Below are 18792 nucleotides of genomic sequence, written 5' to 3'. Positions count from 1 at the left end.
GAAGAGTTTTCGGCCAGCCAATGACATTAGCTTACACTAACTGGAGAATTAACCAATTAGATTCGAGATTGTTATCCAATCAGAAGAAAACAAATAAAACTATTGTTTTCAGCCGGTTTTGGAATTTGGAGTCTCGTGTGCATCGCGGGATCTCCACGCGTGTGAATAACCTGCATTCAAAATGGCTGCCGCAAATGTCTGAGATTTTAATTTTGTGCAAGTTTGGACGCGAAATTCAACAAAGTGAAAGCGTTTGACGGTATATTATCGAACTATGGAGTTCGCAGAGTTCATAAAAATCCCAATGGTCGATAAAGTGACCCTTGTTCGGCCAGGATTCTCCCGTGTTGTAGGAACTTTGTGTATCACTGGACATCACCTGCTTTTCTCATCTCGTATGCAGGACAGCGAGGAACTGATGGTTGGTTAACTTGGTTTTGTATTTGCATAAAAAAAATGTAGATAGGCTATGCATTGTAACGACCTATTGCACAAGGTATTCTTTACAAGTACAGGATACGCTTTTAGAGTACTTGGTAAACGAAAATAACACCATTTGTGAGACAATTTGGATGATAATTTTCATACATTATTATACATCGGCCGATCGGCGATGGTTATTGCCATTGATCATTATTAATGCATGAAATCCTTTGCCTAACAAAGTTTTTTACTACATTGATTTCTGATGGATTGTATGACAAACCGAGGCCAGGCTTTGAGCCTCACTTTGATGCTTCGGCAAAGCAAAAATGCCAATGGCTCTATGATCCTCTTTTGTTTGTTGACACTATAGCTGCTACACAGCAATGTGGAAAGCGTTGATCGGAGGAGTTCTGGTCAAGAAGCCATTCTCGTGATTGGTTGCAAGAATTTTGATGTGTTTCAACTGATTTTTCCATTCCCTGAAGATGCTCAAAAAGTTCAGGCATCCATTGAACCTTTATCTGTTGTTGGTAAGCCTTATGAAGTCAATAACCCCCACCTAAAATTTTCATACCCCCTGGAAAATATATGCTATCCCTTTCCCTCAACTATATTCTTATCCCATCATAACTCTTCATACTCTCTCATGCCCTATCATATCCTCAAACTGATGTTTTTTAGCCCCCCAAAACTCTCAGTATAGCCTACTTTTTTATCCCATCATATCCTTTCATAGTCCCTGATACCCCTTTATATCCTTTAACTTATTTTTTACCCCTTAGAAACCCTCAGTGTAGCCTACCCATTCTTCTACCAAGCAACAACTGCCGAATCAAAAATGGAAAATGGCTGGGATCTTTTTGGTATAGACACATATTACATGAAAATTGTTCAGAAAACTGAAAACTGGCGATTGTCTTCGGTCAATAAGGATTACAAGGTGAATGATTTAAATAGCTTCATCAGTTCTAAACTGTTTTTCCTAGACGTCCAGTAAGGATGATCTCTTATTGATCCAGTGTTACTACAGAAGGAAACCTAAACTAAACTAACTTTATTTATACTGGATAGCTCTATCAGTTCTAAACTGTTCTTCCTAGAAGTCCAGTAAGGATCATCTCTTATTGATCCAGTGTTACTACAGGAGAAAACCTAAACTAAACTAACTTTATATATACTGGATAGCTCTATCAGTTCTAAACAGTTCTTCCTAGAGGTCCAGTAAGAATCATCTCCTTTTGATCAAAGGTTGGAGAGGGAATTTCACTAACTAGAAAAAGCATTTCATAGAAACAAGCTGGCAACCATTCTCAATTAAGACGAGACCTGTGTGTTGTTTACTAGTTGACAACTGCTAAGCCAATGTCCAATGACAGAATATTCTCGATTGCAGGTTTGTCCAACCTACCCTTCCAGGGTCTTAGTTCCAAGAAAAATCTCTGATGAAGTCCTGAAGAAGTCTGCAGCCTTTCGTCAGCATGGCCGCTTTCCCGTCTTATGCTATGTTCATGGTGTTAAGAAGGTAATTAATGTTATTGTTAAAATTATAGTTCTTATAATCGATCGTTCGACTTTTCTGGGAATTTTTTGAAGTCTGCACTGCGCACGCGCACTGATGCAAACATCAACTTACCAGCGCCACTTTAAATGAACGATTTCAGGCACCATGCGAAGATTTAAACTTCCGAATATCGACTTATTTTCCCAGAGTTGTTTGCTGCGGAGTTCCCAACCGGCGTCGGGCATAACGATGAGAAGGTGCAAAGAAGATGAAAAACTGTTGAATGAAACATTAAGTCCTGATAGCAAAGGTCTTATACTTGATACCAGGCCAGCCACATCGATATATAACAGCCGAAGTAAAGGTAGGTTTCTTTGTGACAGTACATAACAAAGTAAATGAGTGATAAACGATAGCTTCACGTCTTTGTCTTGACTTTTTGGACTAAGGCTTGGTAGCGCTATCCACTGGATAGGGTGTTTTTCAATCGCTCTAAAATCGCTCGACTTCGGTGCAATTTAAATTGAACTTTCTATTCCTGAAGTATTTTTTCTTTCTATTTATTCTTGGGTCAATATGTACAATTTTGTTACTTTTCAAGCACCTTTGCGTTACTTGAAAAAATCACTATCCGATTGATAAAGCTATCCAGCCGTACAATCCACCCCAGGGGTAGGGGCAGGGGCTGTCCTAAACCAAGTCATCATTTTCTGCAGGTTTTGGTATTGAACCAGATTCAAATTATCCACAATGGAGGAAATTTTACGGAAATCTGGCAAGGCACAAGGAATTTACGGATATGTTTCATAAATACGTGGAAGGTGAGAAACCATATTTGCAAACTTGGTCGATTTCAGTTGGACCATCCAGTGAAGTGTTAGAGATCAGGCACTGACCTCGAAATAATAAACTGGATAGCGCTTTCGAAGTCCAATTAGTGCAAAACAAGTCTAACACTTACAATGATGATCATTATGTTTACAAGTTTAGTGTTCTATACTTTCTAAATATCTTGTTTATTTAGCGTGTATTGACAGCGAATCATCAACGAGCACGTGGCTGTCGAAACTTGAGTCCAGCGGTTGGCTCAGACAGTTGCATCTGATTATCAGTGCTGGTAACGTTGTTGCTGCAAATCTACACAAAGGTTCGTCTCCTCTTAGACTTAGTCGAAAGTCGAAAATCTCGCCAAACCCTTGGCTGGGCCTCTCAACACGTTTTCTTTATCTATTTGAAGGTGCAACAGTTCTTATCCACGGTGGGAGTGGCAAAGACACCACCTTGATTGTCAGTTCCTTCGCCCAGGTACTCCTGGACCCACAATGCCGCACCGTGCAAGGGTAAGACTGTTGATCTCAATATGTATCTGGAGTGAGGACATCTAATGTTACTTCTTTACAAGTGAAAATAAACCCATAATTCCGGGTACACTCTAAATTCGAACCGATACCTGCCCTCCCCTTCGTCCTAGGTTAGGGGTGCACCCCCCCCCCTTCCGCAAACTCCCCGGAAACCCAATCCCTGCTCTAACTAGAAGTTTCTTCGCATTTCTAGTTTCAAAAGTTTAATAGTCCGTGAATGGCTATCGGCCGGGCACCCGTTCAGAGAACGCTGTATTAAACTGGGTACTTCTAACATGAAGTACAAGGGACAATCTCCGACCTTTCTCATGTTCCTTGACGCAGTTTACCAGGTCTGTACATTTCCCATCAAGTAATTCATCTTAATAAAAACATCACCACTTACTATTGAGTGTAGTGAGTTTTGTTTTCCCTAGAGTCGACTCACTATTTCCCGAGTAGCGAACATTAAGTATTTTGTTATATAGGAACAAAAACATACATGTTACACAACAATTTCATTTAAAAAAGAAAACCCCTTTACTTTGTTATGACAAGAAGCGGGCAGCAATTTTTCGCTTGTTTCCCTGGCGGGAAACATTGCATTTATTTAAAGTCATGTGACCACGAATGAACCAATCACATTTAAATACACAGCACCTATATAACAATGCTTTTTATACCCGAACTGTTTAAACCTCCCTCTACGCGTGGGAATTTTCTTCCGCGAATTTTCTGTGATGGGAAAAATTAGCATTCCACCTTTTGTCCAAATGCATTTACCGTGACAAATCGCCTTTATAAAATTACTCATTCTCACGAGAAAAATATGTTTGTGACGCGAAGTCAGCTGATCTGAGATCATGACGTTGTAAAGCGTCTCGACAAAACTTAGTTATCACGTTCCTGGTGTTATTTGTCCCTATTCTTCCAACTAATAGTATAAAAGGTAAAAAATTTAAATTCTAATTTACAGTTGGGAAAAATAAACGTGTTTTCACATAAATATAATAAAATTACTTGGGATATTCGAGTCTCGAAGTCATATGCAATGAAGGAAATGATAATTCAGTTTTGTCGAAGATCTGGCTTCTGATTGGTTGAGCTTTATACCCAGATCAGCTGGAGTTAGTTACAAAGAGTCGCTTGTTAATACGATGGTCTTTACCATAACAATCGACATCATTCAAAGATCTTGCTTTCTCTATATTTTCAGGTTATGCAACAGTACCAATGTTCGTTTGAGTTTAACGATAAATTCCTTCAAACACTTTTTGAAAATGCTTACAGTTCTAACTACGGTGAGATTGCTGAAGTCTTCGAATCAGTTTCAATTGACTTAAGGCGCTGTTACACCAATGATGCAACTTTTCTTGCAACTTGCAATGCAATCATAATTTTGAGGGATGTTAATTTGTAGGGAGTGTTCGAAATGCTAAGAAAACGTTAGCAGATCGTAAGAAATATTCGTATTTGACAACATTAGATACCTCAGGAGTAGAATTGCATTGCAAATTGCAAGGAAAGTTGCATAGTGTAACACTGCCTTAAAGGTCTGTTCACACGATCCAATTTTGTTGGATCCAATTCACTTCTGATGGATGCTTTATAGTCTGTTGTATTGCAATGTATGTGGACTGCAAATCAACTGAAGCCAAAACAGTACTGTCTCATCAATAACATACTACATTCCATACGTCAGAAGTGAATTGGATAGTTTGAATAGACCTTTACTAATACCCTAATTCTGCTGCAAGTATTCGACATTCTTTTCAATCTAATATTTAGGAACGTTTCTGGGAAACTGCGAACATGACCGGGAGAAAAATGGCGTTCGGGAGAAAACAGTCAGTCTATGGTAATATTTTAGCCCTTGGTTTTAAAAGCCTTTTGAAGTCCGCTTAATCGTCGTATTTTCCCTCTTTGACATACCTTTAGGAACTATTTGAATGATCCTGAGATATTGAAACCAATGCTGAATCCTGTTTATGAATTAAATGCGTCCGTTTTGAGCCCTTCGGCCGCCTCGCAAACGTTGGTACGTCATGTAATATATCATCCTATTCACTTCTTATGATTTATGTGGGTCACTCTAAAACAGCGTCTATTCGTCGCGATTTGACGCAATTTCTGCGCATGCTCCATCAAAATATTTGTTCTTTCTTCCAGTCAGTGTGGTCGGGCATATTCCTACGAGGTCAGGTCGATCCCAGGATTGATAGCGAAATTTGGGACGAAGTCAGGAAAATTCAAACACAGAATAAGGAATTGAAAACCAAAGCTCTCGAACTAAGAAGGTGCAGTTACTAACACACAAACTATTAAATGAAGCCCTGAAGGTAGTTTATTGGAAGCGCGGTTATTCGAAACCTTTTTACCAAGTGATCCAAAATGGCGGGATAGGACTGTGACTAGTTGTAAAAAGAAATTTCTTGGTTAAAAAGACTTTAATATCTCTTGAAATATACTTTATTTTTGCTTTAAATTTATGTCAGAGCTATAGTTCCTATAACTAAACATATTCACAGAATTTCGACTAGTTTCTTAAGGAATAACAAAATATATAATCGATTAAATACTGCAGAATGGATTTCTATTTCGGCAAGACTTTTGAGCGCTGTTGCCTAAAATATGATCAACTGTTTGGCTAAAAAGTGTAAAAGTTTAAAATATCAGATACAGCCGACTCCCAACTAATTTTACGATCAACATTCTAGACAATACGTTGAACTTCAAGCCAAGGTCAGAGCTAAGTTAAAAATGGATCGCAGACCACAAGCGACGGCTTGAAGAAAATTTACTCCGCCGCAACAAGAACTTCATGTAAGTACAATTTTTGCGATAACGTGTATATTTTGTGCACATTGTGTGAAGGCGCTGCTGCCACGTGATAGGTTAACGAAATAATCTGTCAGTTTGACGGTATCTTGTTAGATACTCATTATAATAAGCTCAATACGGGATTTTCTTTGCTATTTCATTCTGACTATTACCAGACAAAGTCGAAGTAAGGGTAATTCTACTCGTAGCGGATCTAAAAGAGTGCCAATATATCTCTGCAATAAGTATCTTGTTAGATACTCATTATAATTAGCCCAGTATGGGCCTTTCTTTGCTATTATTCTGACTATTACCAGACGATTTTATTCTTCAAAGTAAGGAAGGGTACTTCTACTCGTAGCGGATCTAAAGAGTGCCAATATATCTCTGCAATCAGTAAACACTGGTTTGCATACGCACCGCGCTAAAGAGAAATCGGTTTACACTATTTCATATCCACCACTTGTCGAGTTTAACTGCGGACTACGACCAGAGGCAAAAGATTTACGCTTTCACTCAATAACATGATTCCTCTTTTACATCTTGTCTCTGAGAGCATTTTAGAAGAGCTCTGGCATGCCACGTGCACAAAGTTTTATTGCCAATGTCACTGTATCCATGATCGAAAATAACAAGTAAATTACCATGAATTTAAATACCCGAAATTTATGGCATATCATTCCGCCAAACGGCAGATTTTACTCGTCAATAGAAGAGTCGTGCCACGTGAACAAAGCTTTATAACAATGTCTCTTAATTGTATCCATGCATTATCGCATATTTACAGTATCAATACAGCGAACTTGAAGCGCTCCGGTTTGAGTTACCCGGGCTGAAACTTAGTGTTGTTGTCATGTAATCGTAAATAAACTTAAACCCGGACAGAAAAATTCGCCTTCACAATGCTTTTTCGTTTGTTTATTTCATTTTTATGTGCAGTCATAGTCTCTTAAAGGTCAGGTTATTGTCATTCGGGATTTTAAAGCGCTCGAAGAATCGAAATAGGTCCACTACCAGCCTTTACAAACTCAGCCCGGGCTGAAATTTCAGCCCTGGTTTTAAAATAATTCTGACGTGTCATAACACAACCCGGGCTGAAACTTGCCATGTAATTGAAAAATACTTTGGCCCCGGTTTGCCGGGCTGAAAAGACGCCATGTAATCAGCCCCTTAATACAAAAAAATATGATAATTTCAGGCGCATGCAACGTTTACTACGCCACGCGCTCTCATACACACATTTACGTCTGTTTAAACAGATAAAGCAAGCTGTTTACTTTCGCCATTTTTTGTTTGTTATTCATATCAATCTGCCAAGAAATATTGACATAGCGGGCTATGCCTATGTCGATTCCAACGATTATAACATTAATAATCGTTAGCGCCGTATTTGCCCCGAAAATGCCAGATAAAATACAAATCACTGTTCTCGGGTAACTCTCTTCTAAGCCGAAGTTATGAGATTTTCCAAATTTCCGCGAAATACAATAATTACACCCAATCGAGCTATACCCAAACCGCGAAGAATCTATGGACTGTTTAGATGGGAATGAAATAATCATTTGTCCCTCCAAACAGTCCATAGGTGCTTTGCGGTTCGCGAGTCGACCCAGTACCCTGCTCGATTGGGAAATGGCTAATTCAGTTGTCGACAATTGCAGTGAATTTTTATATCCATGCAGCAGCAATTATATTTCATACATCAGTTAAATTGTTCAATTTTCCGGGAAATTATATTTTAGGCCCTTCAAAATACCCTTCAAAAAAATTGTTTACCAGGGGCCGGTTGTATCAAGCCCGTTTAGCTTAAACGGTGGATAAGTCAAAATTGAATAACACTTTTACATCTCTCTTGAATGAGTCAACTTGAATATTATGCACTGAATATGTAGTTGTAAACAGTAGCTTTGTATTAAGGTTGAAAACATTTAGTTTGCTTGTTGAATAAAACGATAGAGTTGCTTTCTATTTTGAACTTATCCACCGTTTAAGCTAAACGGGCTTGATACAACCGGCCCCAGATCCTAAAAATCTAAACCTCAATCTTAAAATGACTACTTTCAAAGTCACGACTATCTTATGCTTCGAGAATTTTCCATAACTTATTTTGCGATATTAAAAATCGGAAACTTTGATTATAAAAAAAAGTTAAATTGAGTGGAAAATTGTTCTTAACACCAGGGGCCAGTTGTATAAAAAACCGGGCTAGTTAACTTCTAACTGTAGTTAAGGGCAGAATTGTCCCGTCAGAGTTAAACTAAGATTTAACTATGCAAAATGTAGATATACGTTCCAATATAAATAGGGAGCAGCTTGCGGTGCAGCGTCTTCAAACAACTTAGCATCAAATGTGGTATAATAACAACTGGCTAAAATAGACAAAACACTTCTCGAACTAATAACATAGCTACTAACTCTCCTGACGAAGGCCCTCAGGTCGAAACGTCGAAAAGTGTTTTTGTTTATTTTATTTTAGGCCGTTGTGATACCACATCTGATGCTAAGTTATGCAAAATGTAGTAAAAAGGGTTTTATACAACCGGCCCCAGAATTTCCTATTCCTCACGGACAAGGTGAATGGTAAACACTCTTGCTCACTCCTATTTATGGATCATTATTTGCTTGAATGAAATGTTTCTGAGCACCTGCTTCAATATTATTTTAAAACGCTTTAATATTTAAGTGGAAATTTTACAAAGCATTTGCATGCATTCCTGTTTGTCACGAACGTTATATGAATTTTCGTAGTTCTACTAGAGTAAAATATGAATACTAACTTTATTTAAACTGGATATCTTATCAGTTCCTCCTTAAAGTCCAGGGGCCAGTTGTATATAAAACTCTTTAACTACATTTTGCATAGTTAATCTTAGTAAGCTCAGAAATACACGACTGATTGGCCAATTCTGTCCTTAACTACAGTTAAAAGTTAACTAGTCTTTTATATACAACTGGCCTCAGTTAAGATCATCTCTTATTGATCCAGTGTTACCACAAGAGGAGACCTAAACTAAACTAACTTTATTTATACTGGATAGCTCTATCAGTTCTAAACTGTTCTTCCTAGAGGTCCTGTAAGCATCATCTCTTATTAATCCAGTGTTACTATACAGTAGGAAACCTAAACTAAACTAACTTTATTAATAATGGATAACTCTATCAGGTCTAAACTGTTCTTTCTAGAGGTCCAGTAAGGATCATCTCTTATTGATCCAGTGTTACTACAGGAGGAAACCTAAACTAAACTAACTTTATTTATATTGGATAGCTCTATCAGTTCTAAACTGTTCTTTCTAGAGGTCCAGTAAGGATCATCTCTTATTAGTTAACATGCACCGAAGACCGTAAGCGACGTTATATTCAGTTATGCAAATGTACGAACGTAAAAGTTCTAATTGTGATTGGCTAGATGTATAATAATTGCAAATGAGACGATGTATGCATGTAAGCATGTTGATGTTCGTTAAAAGTAAATAGTCGATTGCAATGTTTTCAAAATTCGTTATATTTTCGGTATTTTCCATAAATTTTGTAGCATAAGATTGTCGAAAAAACATCCCATATACCTGCACCTGACACTATTAATTTTTATATGATGGTCGCGAAACAAGCACAAGATTGTGAAATGTTAGAAAACAATTATAACTCGCATGCAATGCCGGTGTAAATTTTCATGTCATAAGATAGATCAAGACTATTAGTCCTTTGGGACATGCTCTCTCAGCACAATAAATATAGAGATATAAAGCAATCTTTTACAAACAAACATTTATTTAGTTGAAATTACCAAGGTGCGAGAATAGATGAACTTTTAGTATAGAACTAAAAGTTTTACTGCCTTCAATGAGAGGACGCAGGGTAATCCATGAAGTCGAGCGAATTTTAGGGTCTACATAATGTCAAATGAACTTGAATGTACATGCATAAGCTATATAATTTTATAATGATCGATCAGTGTAAGGCCTGGATCACACTGGCTCCTAAGAATCGGGGATCCATTGTATTACTTTCCGATAGTCTCAGAAAAGCATTTTGCACACCAGCGGTCAACTTTGTCTGAGGACAAAGCCCAAAGGGAATCCCAGACATGTGTAAACTAGGCTTAAAGGCGTTTTAAGATTAGAATATATTTTAAGCATTCAACTTGCGTTGAAAGAACTTATGCCAAACAGAACTGCAAACTTATTTTCGATTATGAATATATCATACCTGACACTAAACGTTCAACCAATGAGGGCCTGGCATTTTACGGTAACGAACGAATTTGGCAGTCCCAGCCAATAGGGAACAATGATCTTAACGTAAGTTTCGTTCGTTAATGAGGTTATAAGTCCTTCGGTGCGTGTTAACTATTGATCCAGTGTTACTACAGGAGGAAACCTAAACTAAACTAACTTTATTTATACTGGATAGCTCTATCAGTTCTAAACTGTTCTTCCTAGAGGTCCAGTAAGGATCTCCTTTTTTTTTCTCGTTATTTTATGAATTCCAAAATTATAAGTCGCTCGTAGAGATAAAAAAAACAAGACTTTATTACTGACTATATTTGTATGACATGCAGTAATCCATTCACAAGAGACTTGACTACAATTGTCGCATCCCACGTTTTACTGAATCACATATTCACTAAACGCAAGCTGGTCTTTTCCCGCCTAATGCCTGTATATACAGCAGGAATCCAGCATTGAAAGCATAAAGCCACTTAGGCGGGAATTTTTATCTGTCTGAGTTTGCTCTTGAGACGTTCCGACTATAATAGACTATTACCTTGTCTAAATATCGACGGAATAAAGACCCTGCGTCAGTTAAGGATTCGACGGCAAGTGAAGCTAGCCGCATTGTTCTGTTCGAAAACACGAGAAAATGATTCCGAAAACGTGTCAGAGTTGCAAGGAGACCGCTCGCATAATCTTTTCAGGCAATATTTAAGCCTTAAGACACAAACAACGATTGCTATATTGAAATCCGTTATCTCAAATCACCATTATGTGAATAATTTGTAACGTTTTTTTATTGCCTCTAAAAGCCTTCCGCCAAAAACGTACAGCTGAAATACTCCGAAGGGCGGTTTTACTATAGCTATTCGCTGTCGTTTGATGTTTTCCCGAGCAAGTTACGATGCCCCACACTTCACACATATATCCCACCGTTTTGGGGTATTTGCCGTTGGGTGCCTCATACATTGGCAATAACTCGCATGCATGCGGCGAGTCTAGAAGTATTCCATAGCAGGCTACCTGTAAAAGACCTGTCGTTTCAATATCGCAAAGTGATGCCGTGCAGTTTAAATGCATTTACCTATCGTATCCCTGCTAACGTATTTATGACACTTCCTTAAAGAAATCATCCAAAGTAGATCCGTGTTTTCGTGGGAAAAGCCTATTAATTTGAGTAAACTAAGGGATAAATTATAGAATTCCTTAAAATGATTTCGGCTGTTCCTCAGTTTTCCTTCGAATTTCGTCCACTAGTTGGCAAGTCGCTTATAACTCTATAACTTATACTGTATTGCTGTATACCCAGTAAATAAAACCACAAAAAATGGCCGATTTTGCAAACGAAACACAACTTTTCAACACCACTATTTTAACTATTTTATATGCTTCTTTATTTGTTTTTGAAACGACGAAAATTTGCATTGAAGACTTGTTTTTCTCGTTTGGCTGTTGAAAATGCAAACGCTTCAACCCGGCTGGGAAAGCGTACTATTAAAAGTTGAGAATCGCTACGGAATGTTGTGAAAGTTTAGTTTCGAAGCTCGCGGCATCTGGACTTTGCCGGTATATTGGACGTTGAACTGTACCGCGCTTTCGGCTTCAAATGTGTTAATTATAAGTAAGATTTTTCGCACGTCGTACAAAAGTAAACTACAACCAAGAGCATAACTCTTCACAATAAAAACTTGACCGTACTTATGAATTTCAGCGTGCGCTCTTTAGCAATGAACGATTCACATTTTTATATATTATAAAATGATCCCAGAATGCAAATCGCCGGCACTTAACGATGTCAGGTTTCTGGCAGTAAATATGCAGTAAAATTTCCCGTTTTTCAAAATCATCTCAAAAATCATTCCGGTCTGAATGTTTTTGTATATTTTTGATACTGCATCTTTGTTAGGCAATATTTTAAAGCATTGAAGGTCTAAAGTAGTGCACATCTTATCTATCCATTTCCCAAGCTAATGGTTTAACGAGAGGCATTCGCGATGTTTTTGGAGCCATTAGCTTGCAATATATTTTTACCGATGTATGAATTAAACATCTCAGTGCATTACTCGCTAATGGCTTTGCAAGAGACGCTGCTTAAGGTCGGTGATGTTTTTTAAACCATCAGATGGCAGAAATCGTCAATATCTGATGAGAAATCGGCTGGTGTTAGACGGAGAATAATAGCAAGGTCACACGCGGGATCGTGCGAATTCGAGGTGCTCGCATTGTGCCCCTTCACATGATGATAGCAGATAAAATTTGCGTGGAATGTCATGCGTATATTCATAGGTAAAAAAACCCGAAAGCTTTCTCACAAGTCCTGCTATCGAGGATAATTTTTTTCGATGTCACTTGGCTGTCAGCAGCTGTTTTTAAAAGTAGCGCAACTCAGCAATGAGACGAAACAAATGACATGTCGATTGTTAATTGCTAGCCGACCTATCACGACGCGTTCAGCCAATGGGAGCGCTCCCTCGCGCTAGAAACCCCGTTGTCCCGCTTCGCATAACAAAGAACTACACTTGATAACTTGACTTTGAACGAGTGAGTGAATGTTGAAAATTTCGGGGTGACTAAACGGATCGTAGATTGCCGCCTGTACTGAACTAAATACTCGCTATGATAGTCTGTGATGATACGGGGTGATGGTGAAACGTTGTATTTCTGAGAACGGTACACGGACTGTCTTGCTTATAATATGCTCAATAAGCTATCTGCTCGTTGGCGCTGCGGTATTCAGCGCCTTAGAGTACGAGGAAGATCAGAAAAGACGTAAACATATTCGTCAACTTTTCGAAAGCTTCCAAGCGAAATACAACATCAGCAAAGATGATTTCGACAAGTGGGCCGAAGTCCAGCGATATCAGCGAAGCTACAATTCTAATGTCGAGCAATGGAGTTTCGCCGGTTCCGTGTACTTCGCTACGACTGTTATAACAACTATAGGTAAGCACCGAATTACAGCGAACGATAATTATGCAGATAGATATAGTGTTATGGCCGCTAAAATGCACTGCTAAGTGAATGGCATATTCGCGACAAACTAATAAACGTTGCAAGCGAACGTTTGTTTGTCTTGCTACGAGATAACGACAGTATTTGGACATTCAACGCTTGACAGCTTTCTGGAACTATGAACATGCATGTGAGAGTCGAATTCATATTCGGTTTGCCTTGGCTTGGATGCAAGACAGTGTAGTTCCAAAGATGTCTTGTCGAAACGAGTGTCTGTCTATACTTCATAACACTTAACACAACTTTCATTTCACGTCAAATTTGAACTTATAGTCTGATGGATCGGTCAGTCGCTTAGTGACATCAGCGACATGGCAATTTCCTAGCGTAACATATTATAAATTTATGTTCAGTAAAATTACTGTTTGTATACGATACAGTTTAACCATGGAAAACGTCGTACAGTGTCGTTCCTACTGTATATATTCTCTCACATACGTTTTTGTTGTCGTTATTGAGAATTACAGTTTGGGATGTTTGGAAATGCCTACGCGGCTTAGGTTGAAAAAATGTCAGAGTAAACGATTAGGCTATCTATAAACATAAAGAACATTGTACCGAAATTTGCATGCGTAGGCCGCACGTTGTAAATAGCGTTTGTGATCATTCTTCATGCGTTACTTATTCTCAGGAAAAGCGACGAACTTACGAAAGGATTATAAAATATTAAGGTATTAAAACTTTCAAATCAATCGTGCTTCGAGTTTTATACTACGTGGTTTTATCGGGTTTTTTTAAGAAGCACGTATTTTTCGTTAAGCACTTCCCAAGCGTCTTCAGCGCTGCGATTTCTATAAATTGCCGTTGCAAAAGTTGCAACATTTGGTGCAGGCAATGTTAATTTGCTACATCGAACCGAAAGGCTTTTGTGTCAAATAAATATGTTCGTATTTGTTTAACAGAGGTATATATATATACATATATATCCGCATTTTGCTACCACTAAACTGATTATATTCCTTTTAAGAATATAACACATGCAATTTGTTGATTTCACATTTAGGAAGCTCGCATAGTTTAATAAAAGATGCATCCTTTAAAGCCCTATTACTTTCAAAAATAAGAACAGTTTTTTAACATTAAAACGAGAACTTTGAAATGCCTCACTATTTGATTTCAGAAAGCTCTCAACCGGCACGGTCGTGTGAATATGTCGAACGATTATTGTGACTAATAAATGTTATTTGTTTTACGTGTTTTTTTCGAAGTTCTCATGCAAGCGACACAATTTTAACGCTGAAATCATTCTTCTACTGCGACAGGCTTGCCGTGTAATCATTCATAATCATACCCGCGTTGTTAATGTTGTATATAGCATGTGAAATATCAGCCGTTCCGTGCATTTTTTGAACGCAAATAGGAAGGGAAATCAAGATAAGAGGACAAAGAGCTCTATTTTTGCTTCGTGAGATTTACCGAGTCTATTTTATGCAATAACGTTTATATTCCAAAGCTTATTCTCAAATGCACAGGAATCATTGGAACAGGAACAGCTGATGCAAGCTATGAAACAGTAATTTGCAAGTGTCATCGTATTTTCAACCAATATCTCAAAAACACTTGTTCATCATCGACTTGAAATTTTAGCTACGAAACAAAGCCCGTAACTCAGAACCCTTTTTATGCCAGGGCCTTTGCAAGAGAAGTAATAATGCCCGATGTGCGCGTATAGTTTTGATATGATCACTTTTGAAAATCCCCATCGCACAATGCTTGTATTATCCACGTTTGCGCAAATTGGAATGTGCGCAGATTATCGTCAGGCGGTTACGCGGCATTTAAACCTGAACAGGTATATCAGACGCGCTCTTTTTGGCATGTTTTTCAAGTGGAATTTTTCAAGCGAAAAGCCTTTCCCAAACCCGTTGAGTCAACATTTACAAAAGCTAAGTAATGTTGAGAAATATTTTATATTGCCATTAATTTATTTGTTCTTCAATGTAAGCAGAATGATGCGGCCCAATTTTCGAATGGCATTTTTAAGGCATGCAGCGATTGGCAAAAATTGGCAATATTGGCAAAAATATCGTATGACTATGTACGAGGAAGATCAGCGATTTCTTGTAAATTCAAATGAATTTTGTACACAACATGAAATTTTCCAAACTTTTCACATGACATGCACTTGTGGCTGTATTATTGTTAGTCTCGGTGCTATCAATTTTAATATTGAAAAGCACTTGTATAATTGCAATTTTGGCGAAGAAAACACATTCTGAATTTGAAGTTATTAAATTTACTACTTCAACACCATATCGCATTTCGCTGTAGGCCAAATATAGTCACGCGAACTCAGTACAGGGCGAATATTAGCAGCGCGCGAGATTAGTGAAGAATTCTCAAGGTAAAAATATCGATACAAATATGTCGTTTGCCCATTAACTTGCGACAGCCATAGCAGGTACCTGCATTAACATTTAATAACTTTTATTTAGTTACTCAAATACGCATTTCATCATTTCATTTGGTCCATGTTTGGCTTTGCCCTGAACCTCATTTAGACTGCATTATTTATACTGGATAGCTCTATCAGTTCTAAACTGTTCCTCCTAGTGGTCCAGTAAGGATCATCTCTTATTGATCCAGTGTTATTACAGCTAGGAGGAAACCTAAACTAAACTGACTTTTTTATACTGGATATAGCTCTATCAGTTCTTAACCATTCTTCCGGGAGGTCCAGTAAGGATCATCTCTTATTGATCCAGTGTTACTACAGGAGGAAACGCAAACTAAAATAACATGCGTAGTTAGCTCAATCATTCAGTTCCAAACGGTTTTACTAGAGGTTCAGCAAGATTCGTCAGGGAGTGTTTCGTTATTTCTTGCAATTGTAGAAGGATTTTGAAACCGCATCAATTAGATCAAAGAGTCACATCTCGTTCTTCTTGAACTAAAACATGCCATTTGTATTCCTGTCTAGGCTATGGGCATACAGTTCCTCGTACGGCCCGAGGGAAGATATTCTGCATGATTTACGCTACGATTGGGATTCCTTTGGCTATTACAGCGCTACAGTCGATCGGGGAACGGTTCAATGCGCTGGTTAGATACAGTTACCGAATAATTATGCGACGTTTCGGAAAGAAACGGGAAATTAGCACAAACAGCATGGCCGCTGTTGGACTAGTGGGCCTTGCCATTACAGTTTGTTTTGGAGCGGCGATTTTTAGTCATTACGAACGATGGGATTACTTTCTTTCGTTCTACTACTGTTTTGTTACCCTCACTACGATCGGTTTCGGCGATTACGTTGCTCTTCAGGACAGCATTGAGGAACGCTTTGGAATTTTTTACATAAGTCTATCGATGATTTTCATTTTCATCGGCCTGACGATAGCCTCGTCGTTTTTGAACTTGCTCGTTCTGAGGATGATGGAGATTAGGAACAAAACTTCGAAGCCGAAGGAAAGACTTCTCCCGGGCGCGTTGGAAAACTGTGAGAACTGTCAAACGCACTCGCTGAATGAGACAACTCAAGTCACGGATGTTGACTACGTTTCCGACCTGCTGCGGCATTTTGAAGATGAAGTTACGTTCACTACTTATAGAACTATGTATAGTCGTAAGCGAGCGTCGATTTAACATACGATGGCATAGGAAGGCGCGCGCGTTAATTGGTCTAAACGCGGACCCATACCAGCAAAACGCCGTACGCTTTTCAACGCGTGTATACTGCATTTTGGGTGAAAATTTTGCCCGAGGCAAAACACAAAACAAACTCCTTGTTGAAGGAGGAAGGAACGAAATGAAAACAAAAAGCTTTTAATCTGATTTCAAAACATTCATGTGTCCGAAGTTTGACTTATTGCTTTTGTCTGGGCTATATTAAACACTTCGCTTTTTCGCTCTTCAAGAGCAAAATGGTTTCTACTTGGAAGCGAAAAGAATTTATTCGTCCTGAGCGCTATTGCTGTTAAATGGCAAATTATAATGCCGTGCCATTAAAAAATATTTTGTAGCAACAATGTTTCCAAGTTTGTCCAGCTGTTTAAATAGTCTCGGGATGGTTCACTCAAAGCGGTGAATTTCGGTAAACAGAAGGAAAACGAACCTTGCCGGCGTCGTGCGATTTCGATCCGGCAGAAAATGCGACATTTTTTCCACCCATAATGCAGTATATTGCACGTGCGAAAAGCAAAATGACAATTTTTAAGAAAAACTGTAGCAATTTCGCGATGCAAAAAGTCGTAGCCGTAGGATAAACATTCGGGGTTTAAGTGTGAATTGTCGCTGGCATGTCAAGCAAATGAACTGATGATAATATTGAGAGGATAACGGCCCAAGGGCCGCGGAGGCATCTCAGAGGGGTACCCTACCCTGTCCCACTTTTGAAAACCAAAAAATGTGGTCCTTTTTCAAGCGAGTGCGATTTTCTTCGAAGCCTCGTTACTAGTATTAAAACTCAATTTATCGGCATGGATTGAGTGTCGTGTAAGCGGGACTTTAAGTCTATATACCTCGCTGTTTTCACATTTTTTTGGGTAAATAACATAAGCCGAATTCATATTAGGGACGGGAAATTAATCTTAGATGGGAGAGTTGATAGCAAAAACCCGTCTGAATATGAATAGGGTGGATACATTTATACGTTTATGACGGGTCGGGTAATGTTAAAAAAGGTATCCTAATTATTGCGATATAATCATTTTGTTTATTTGCTCTTAGCCTTGTTCCGTCCTTGACCGTGTTGATATTTCAGAAACTCGTCTGATTTATCCGTCTAATGCGGATTTAAGACAAGTTTCCCGTCCAACTTACCCGTCTGTTTAGACAGCAAAATTTGGACGAGAAACCCGTCTTTGACCGCATTCACATCAGACGAGTTTCCCGTTTAAGACGAGTTTCCCGTTTAAGACGAGTTTCCCGCGTCTCTATAAGGATATCCCTATTAACCGAAAAAATCCTTTTTGTCGATATGGATCTCATTTTTTAAAGTTTCCGCAGCCCTTGATATAACCGACCATTCTCAAACTAAATTTTACAAGCAGTTGAGGCAAGTTATCATATATGTATATCTGCATGGTGTCGCATTTTGGGACGCCTTCAGGGTAAAATCAAGTCGCAATATAATATTATAACATGCTTGCTACTTCGTATGTAGCTAGTGTATTATTATTAGGCAGTTATCCTTTCTTTGCTGTCTAGCTAGCGTATATATAAATATCGAAGAATTGAAAAACTATATTTTCACTGAATCAATTAATCGTTTACAAAAATAGGGGCAGAGAGTGTTTTGTATAATAAATTTTGACTTGCTTCTCTGGTGTGTAAAGGCAATATTTATACCGGTGGCATTTTTGATGCAATTTTTGGTATACAGAACCGAACTATGCTGAGTTAACGTGAATCTGTCGATTGCCGTTTTGAACATATAGGTATGCCCAAAACGAAAAAAGGTGAAAGGGTGTGCACCTGAGGTTATTCCAGAAGTAAGAAGAGAGGTGGGGGTACCTTGGAGCTTATGACTTCCCCCAATTTA

The 18792-nt window shown here is 38.4% G+C and overlaps 2 protein-coding genes across 2 annotated transcripts; both read left to right on the top strand.

The window, feature by feature from the left end:
* Window positions 1-180: 180 nt before the first annotated feature.
* LOC114528426 (myotubularin-related protein 9-like) lies at window positions 181-6058 on the top strand. Its single transcript, XM_028550050.1, has 14 exons — window positions 181-421; window positions 797-956; window positions 1209-1366; window positions 1820-1948; window positions 2135-2291; window positions 2644-2748; window positions 2952-3074; window positions 3165-3267; window positions 3482-3620; window positions 4484-4568; window positions 5056-5125; window positions 5206-5305; window positions 5437-5564; window positions 5985-6058. Exons 1-14 carry the CDS (start codon window positions 275-277, stop codon window positions 6055-6057), a joined length of 1677 nt encoding a protein of 558 aa, XP_028405851.1. The 5' UTR covers window positions 181-274; the 3' UTR covers window position 6058.
* Window positions 6059-12263: 6205 nt separating this feature from the next.
* Window positions 12264-18565, top strand: LOC114528427 (potassium channel subfamily K member 3-like). Its single transcript, XM_028550051.1, has 2 exons — window positions 12264-13244; window positions 16234-18565. The coding sequence occupies exons 1-2, from the start codon at window positions 12944-12946 to the stop codon at window positions 16893-16895; spliced, it is 963 nt and encodes a 320-aa protein (XP_028405852.1). The 5' UTR covers window positions 12264-12943; the 3' UTR covers window positions 16896-18565.
* Window positions 18566-18792: the final 227 nt, after the last annotated feature.

The sequence above is a fragment of the Dendronephthya gigantea genome, unplaced genomic scaffold, assembly GCF_004324835.1.
Source record: "Dendronephthya gigantea isolate DGI-Jeju-01 unplaced genomic scaffold, DenGig_1.0 000050F, whole genome shotgun sequence".
Classification (NCBI taxonomy): Eukaryota; Metazoa; Cnidaria; class Anthozoa; order Malacalcyonacea; family Nephtheidae; genus Dendronephthya; species Dendronephthya gigantea.
The sequence above is the reverse complement of the archived record's forward strand: the minus strand, read 5'-3'. Positions and strand labels throughout refer to the sequence as shown.